The following is a 7,506-nucleotide window of genomic DNA, read 5'->3' as shown; positions in this document are numbered from 1 at the left end:
AAAAACATATGTCTAGGCAAAATGTCATAGAATGAATTGCTTATTTAAGACTCATCATCTAATAATAGTATTATTAGTAATAATATGCAATAATAGTGTAATTCTCTCTTACACCAACAAACAGTAGACGATGGTCTCCAGACACTATTTTGTGAGGTTGAGGCAATACTTAACAATCGTCCAATCACCACTGTATCTTCTGACCCTTAGAACTCTTTAGCCCAAATCATGTACTTTTTCTCCCTTCTGGGGAGTTTTCTATTGCTGACTTGTACACCAGACATCAGTGGAAACAAGTACAGTATATGGCTGATTTGTTCTGGAGGTACACAAAAATACCTCAATGGTATGCAATAAAAAAAAAGAAGTGGTCTAAGGTAAAAAAACGAACTTCAAAGTTGGAGACATTGTGGTAGTTGTTGATCCTACCTCTCCGTGATCTTCATGGCCACTGGCAAGAATATTTATTGGCTCCTCTAGTGTTATTTTATATATGAATGTTTTGCTTACTACCTTAAACATTTAGGGGCCAGATGTGTAGGAGCCAGAATGGTTAAATGGACTGACATACATTAGTGTGTCTAATCATATTTTTGTTTAACTCTCTACACATCAGGTGGCTAGTGGGTGGAATGGGCTTCTAGACAGTGCCAGGTGATGTGACGGGGAGTGTGGCCAAAGCAGAAAGAGACTTCCTCAAGTCCAGGCTGCTACAGCCACATCTATTAATCCTTAGTTATTTTAGTTTTGCAATGCTTATTTTATTTTTGAATCTTTAAATATTGTAGTTTATCACAGTGTTCCAATTTAAGCATGCATTTTCCTGTGGACCTTGGATTAACTTGGAAGCAAGGCATCAGACATTTTGCTCAGCCACCATAGTGGAAACGATAAGACAAAGAATAACCACTTACAATGAAGTACTGACATGTTTTATATTCAACATGTATATTTTATATAAAATAATGTGAAATTTTCTACATTTTCTAATGGCTGTGATGTTTTACATGAGGTTTTAAATATTTTAGAGAGACTTGCACATGAAAGAAAGGCTGTAGTCATATGTTTTAAGACATTTAGGTGCAAAATAGGTGAATATTCTTATATTCAAAATAGGGATGGTACAAATGAAACTGAATTTCAAATCATATCAACAAAATAAACTATTTTTGGAGAAGCAAATCTAAACCATTTAATTACAGAGGAATATAGAAAAATCAGTGGAAACAAACAAACAAATTCTACAAAGACCTTTTATATCTTTACACATTCTTAACTCAAGGAGTACGGATTGCAGGAAAACACACACCAACAAAGTTGTACCATTTCAGGGTCATGACAAAAGAAGGGTCAAAGGATTAAAAACCACATTTGATCCATTAGTAAATTGTTGCATTTGCACTTTAATATCATCTTACTTTTGACATAAATAATAGAAATGCTAAGTTACTAGAGGCTAAAAAAAATACACATTTGAAGCTCTACAGCATCAACATCCGACAAAAAACGCACACACAATGTCAATATTAGGCTTGATTTTTTTTTTTTTTTTTTTATGAGAAAACTGTTCTGTCCAAGTTCTTGTGATTGCTATGCCCTCACTAGTTCATGTCCTTTATAGTGTGTGTGTACGCGTGTAAGAGAGAGAAAAAGAAAGCGAGACATTCAAATTTCATTTCTGTGTGCTGTTTTAGTCAGGTAGTGATATTACGGTTGATGTATATTTTCTCCTCTGTCCTTTAGGTCTGTGTGTGTGTTTATAAGGCCATCCAGAGTCTTTAGCCCATGTTTTTACGGTTGCCAAATCCTCTCCGGTGTGTGTCCTTCCAATTGTCCCAGTCTCTGGCTTTCTGTAACGCCTCTTCATCATCCTCCTCCTCCCTGCGCTCCTTCTCCCTTGCCTCCGCATCCACATCAGCTAAATACAAACAAAACAAAATATTAACATTTCCAAAAAGGTAAATTTGCATTACATCTTCTACATCTCAACACACTACTGTACACTTTAATACACAATTACTGTTTATTAAATATGAATACAGGGAAATAAATGACAAACAATTAGGGGCATGCTAAACCTGTTACCTGTGCTCTGATGTATTCCCTGGTCAGGAAAACACCCTTTTCTCCGGTGCTGATCATACCAATCATCCACTGTCATAGTAGGAAGACTCGGGTAACCAGCTCCAAAAACCCTAAGAAAAAAACACAATCATGCACACACACAGAAGGGTATTTACCATGGATGTGGTGTTGAAATAGTTGTTTATTATGTAACGAGTTTCAGCAATCTTGGTTTTATTTGGTTCTTTCTCTCTCTCTCTCTCTCAAACACACAAAATGCTGTACATACTTTGCCTGTACAGCGTCCTTGGTGAGGATGAAGGGTTTCATGGGTGGGCGGGAAAATGGAGGCTGAGCTGGAGTCTGAAAAACACACAAACCACACTATAAAACAGACATCCACCAGAAACAGGACTGTACACCTTAGAGCCACAGAGGGGGTAAAGGACCTGTTTGAAACCCTCCATCCTCTTGAGGATGGAGATCTCCTGGTTGATGGAGCTGATCTCTTCAATGGCAACTGAGATCCACCTGTTCACCTGCAGCAGGTAAAACTCCCTCAGAGTCTCATCATCAGCCAAACCTTCATCGACCGTCACACGCAGCTCCGCCAGCTTAGACTCAGCATCCTTCCGCTGTTTATACCTGCACACACACACAGTTATGTATATACGCACACATACACACCCGAGTTACGCACACACACACCATCCACCAACAAACACTGTGTATAGAATCTGCAGAAAATTTCAAAGTCACAGAAACAGAATAAAGTAATGCACCAATGAAAATACAGAGCACTGTGGTGTTTGTGGCTGTTGCTATGGTAACAGATGTTTCATGTATAGCATGTGTGGAAATAAATAGCACTTTAAACAACAATAAAAAAAATAATCCCCTCACCTCTCAATTTTGGCTTGTCTCTCTCTAGCCATAGTAATGAGGTCAGGCTGCTGGGGCCTGGGGGAGGGGCCTGTGCAGTCTGGCCCCTCTCCCGTGGGCGTGGTCTCTGCTTCAGTATTGTCAGAAGGCATGCTGAAGCTGCCAATGCCATAATCTTTACAGCGACGCAGGAAGGCGAGGAAGAGCTCCTGTGCTTTCTGAACGTGCTCCAATCGCTGTGCCGGATTGGTCTGCTTCAACGTCAGCATCGCCAACAGTGCCGGCATCAACAGGTACTTCAGATCAGTGGTTGCCACCTCGTCCACATCTTCATTACGACTAAATCAGGATAAAACACATGGGCAAAAAGGAAAATAAAATTTTTAAGGTTAGTTAGATCAGTTTTACCATCAGAAACAACTCAGTTCCACTTTGGGATCAAACTGCTTTGTAGTGTAATTATACTCCACAGAGAGGGTTACCTATAGGAAGACATGTTTAAAACAAGTTTAGTACAGACTCTTTCTGCACTTTTCCACTGCAGGGTCCCCACTCATCTCTACATTTCTGCTTCTCCATGAGGTATATTTGGTCCTGGTCCCTCCCAGCGGGCACACAGCATTGAAGTGACGTTCTTTTTTTGGTTGAATTCTGTTCGCCATATCAACTGACGTAAACAAAACCAATTTTCAACATTAAAAACTTGTGCGAGATTTTGGTTGTGGATATGACGTTGACAAAACATTGAAATGTGACTTTGTAGACATTTGAACCAGTATGTTGATTTTGTTTGGAGTTTGCTACTTTATTTACTTTTTGCCTTTCCTATTAAACTTCCCAAATGCCTCATTTGGAATTGGAGGGCAGGTCTCACAATCTGTAAATCTGTAAACGGCCACAACTGCGGGGTAAAATGGGTTGGAGATCACTGGAGTCATTATTAACTTAATTACTTTTAAAGGTTATTAATAGATGTAAAGTGATATCATTTACTTGGTAACAGAAAACTATTTGAAGTATATTTTTAAATGGTTTCATGTAGCATTAAATAAATGAAGTAATATTCTGTGTTATTTTTACACTGTGTATATTAGATATTATATATTCTTTATGTTCTCAGAGGTGAGAACACTCTGTCTCCAGTGATGGTTTAAGACAGAAACACACAGGTCTCTCAGCCTGAGCAATGGACAGATACTCCTTGGCTCCTAAACAAAGAACGCAATATTCATTGGTCGCCACCTTTATTTAGCCAATCAGCAGCCAGAGTTATCGCACCATCATTCAGTGCTGCAGCAAATGGAGTCACAGTCCCTCCTACAGGCGGTTGTTCTGCAGCATTACTGAGAGCAGCAGGTCAGTGCTGAAAAACTGGGAATTACAGCTCTGCTTTTAGATAGATATAATGTTAGCACCGTGTCCTGGAGAAACACATTCCATTCTCCCACAGTCGAAAAGGATTTACAAGTGTATACTGGTCCCCCAGCCTCTGTATTCAGTATTTTGATTTCATAAAGTTGGCACCCCTATGCACACGGTGTATGCGGGGAGAAGTTGTAGTGAGTTTCCTGACAATGAGTGTCATTTCAAAGCAAAAATAAAGAAAAAACATTAACTGGATGCTTGTTACAATCTTTAATTAACCAAACAGAAAAGCTACTGATGCACTAGTTGAAATAGCATAATGCTAGCAGAGGAAACCTGATTATTGATGAAGGTAAAGTAAGCATCCAGTTAAAATGTCCATGCATTAAACACTGCAGTATTTAGAGCAGACTGAATTGATGTTTGTTATTTTCTGATGTTATGACTGTATATTTGACATATACCTGTATATAATGAGTTAGTTTTGCTTTTCTACATGTAAAAGGATATTCAAATTTTATTTTGTAAAAACTGCAGCTCCTTGCGGCTTCACATAATTTGTACCTCTTCAAAGAATTTTGCTGGATGAGTCCAGGAAACCCCCCTGGTTAAAGCTTAGCCCCCTAATTATAACATAATTACAAAGCCTGCTGTTCCTGTTAAAGACAGGATTGGGGGTGGGGGGAGCTGTGGTAGTGGAAAACCAACCAGGGACCAGTGACCAAACAGAGAGTAGAGTCGGGCCCATGCAGCGGAAAAGCATCATTTTATATTCAGGCCACTATCTGTCAATATAATGACTGTTTTTATCATCTACATCCAATGCTAACTGATGGTCTCACACATTTTTTGCTAGCGACATTGGCCTCTTTTCTCCAGTCCTAGAACTAAAGGACCAAACTTCAAACACACATATGTTTACTGATGGACTGCATTTTGATTATGTATCTATGTAGCTGAGGGAACGTAACTTATCTCTACTACCACGATAATAAAGATTTTATTTTTTTTAAATAATATTCCTTTCCTTCTATTTTCTCCATATAAAAGGAAAACATACTGTATTAACGCCCTGTAACAAGTCAGAAAGGTCAGGATTGATTTGTAATAATAAAAACATTTGTTAGGAGCAACATCTAAGTGTTTACAGTATAAATAACATTTACGAAGAGGAAATTAGCTTAATGTAAAGAATTGGGTGGTGTAAAGAGCCTTAAAGATAGTTGTTGAGATTGCGTTTACCAGAAATTAAATTCAAGAAAATATTTTGACGGCGCTAAAAAAAAAAGGATCATGTTAGAACTCAACGTTCCACCTTAAATTGCGCGCAGTTACATTATGGAACTATAGGCGCCATAATGTAACTGCGCACCATTTAAGGTAGAACGGAAAGTTCCCATCTGGATCGCGTTGTTTTACCTGAAAAGCTGCAACTGTTCCAGCATGTTCAGCGCCTCTTGCAGCTGTTTAATGCCCCGCTTCACTTTCACCTGTACGGCATTAGAGTTGCAGGGTTCCGTGGTGTTTTCCACTTCATCCAGCAGCTTCCTTCCTCCGTCCAAAAGCTCGGAGAGACGGGGAGTTTCAGCTCCTTCCTCAACACCCGCCATTCTCTTTACCCTCCCTAGACAGACTGACCCTCTGCAGCCGCCGTACCAGTACATGTCAACTGTAGTTTTAGGTTTTGGCCGCCAGGTGGAGGCTAAGTCATACAAAATAGTTTATTCCAAAAATATAATGTTTATGAAATGAATTTAAAAAGAAAGAAAGAAAAGAATGAAAAATATATCAAACAAATAAATATGCAATAATAATTGTATGCTGGGGCAACAGCATCAGCAAAAGAATGCTGGCTCTGTTTGTTGAAGTCAAACTGGACACTCTGGAGGTGGAGGCAGAAAAACGGACACTTAACAAGCTGCTGGCCGTTATGGACAACACTTCACATCCCTTGCACACTACAGTGGACAAACAGAGAAACGCATTCAGTGGAAGACACATACAGCTGCGGTGCGCTAAGGAGCGGCGTGTGAGGTCGTTTCTTCCCACAGAAATAAGGGTTTACAACGAGTCTCCTTACTGGAGGGACACTACTGATCTCCTGCTCTCTGAACTGTGCTGAACTACACCATGCTGTTACATTCCCAGTCCATACTGTCAGTTACACTGTCATGATGCACCCATTGTCACTGCTTTTTATCTTACTGACACCTTCATAGACTGTGAACACAATTAATGCAATAATAATTATGCTGCTCTGTTTTTGAGACGTTATATAGATATTTTTCACTTGTGTTGTAATATATATTACCACTTATGTTTCTTAATGCATTACCTGCTAAGGCCCCCAGTATTTGCCTGCATTGCTGAAAACGATGTGACAGGTTTGTGACAGTGAAAAGTAGTCTCTTAATTGTGGTGAAAAAATTTATTTTTATTTACTTTACACAGATGTGAAACAGCTGTTAATGAAGCAATAAAATGTATTATATCTGCTCCTGTTTATTTTATAAATCATTTTAGACTTAGTTTCCATACTCCATGATTGGCGTGTATTCATGCCTTCTGTTGTAACGTTCAGATGTTGAAAATTCATCTTTATATAATATAATTTTAATTAATATTTATTTTAATGCCCATCTCAAATGATCAAATACACACTGTTTATTTGTAAAAGTGAACAATGTCTGGCTCAAGAAAACGTAATTAAATACAGTGAGAATGAAGAAAACCCCATTGCAGGGATAAGCCAGAAGGACAATGATGGTTCAGACTAGCCCATAACTAACTTTAGTTTGAGCTACGCCTGTGCATCAAAGCAAATATATCTCCATTCTGGGCAAGCCTTTTGCACAAGAAGCCGACCAGGAAGTGTCAGGATTTACTACAGATTTCCCTGTTAAAAACAGTGGGATCACTGGGTCCAGATTATACAGCAGTGTTTTTACATGAGGAAATGTAAACATATCACATCAGGACACTGCTACACTGATGTCTGCTAGCCTGAATAATCCCAGTGTGTGAAGGTGAGGGAGTAAGGTGGTGGGGACTCTGATTTTTCTGCTCTGAGAGAAAACACTAAGATTAATCTGACTCCCTCAGGACCCCCTGACCAGAATCTGTACTGTGGCAAACATACAGGAGCTTCAGACCCTGCTTCAGACCAGACTCTACCTTCCTCCCGCAGAGCCCCAC

The 7,506-nt window shown here is 39.2% G+C and overlaps 1 protein-coding gene across 1 annotated transcript; it reads right to left on the bottom strand.

Moving 5' to 3' along the window:
• Positions 1-982: 982 nt before the first annotated feature.
• Positions 983-5,946, bottom strand: igbp1 (immunoglobulin (CD79A) binding protein 1). Its single transcript, XM_066660866.1, has 6 exons — positions 5,731-5,946; positions 2,968-3,285; positions 2,514-2,709; positions 2,354-2,427; positions 2,086-2,195; positions 983-1,918 (listed from the first exon to the last, which is right to left on the bottom strand). Exons 1-6 carry the CDS (start codon positions 5,919-5,921, stop codon positions 1,779-1,781), a joined length of 1,029 nt encoding a protein of 342 aa, XP_066516963.1. The 5' UTR covers positions 5,922-5,946; the 3' UTR covers positions 983-1,778.
• Between the last annotated feature and the right edge of the window lie 1,560 nt (positions 5,947-7,506).

Source organism: Hoplias malabaricus, chromosome 2 (genome assembly GCF_029633855.1).
Source record: "Hoplias malabaricus isolate fHopMal1 chromosome 2, fHopMal1.hap1, whole genome shotgun sequence".
Lineage (NCBI taxonomy): Eukaryota > Metazoa > Chordata > Actinopteri > Characiformes > Erythrinidae > Hoplias > Hoplias malabaricus.
Note: the sequence above shows the minus strand (reverse complement) of the source record. Positions and strands in the feature narration are given on the sequence as shown.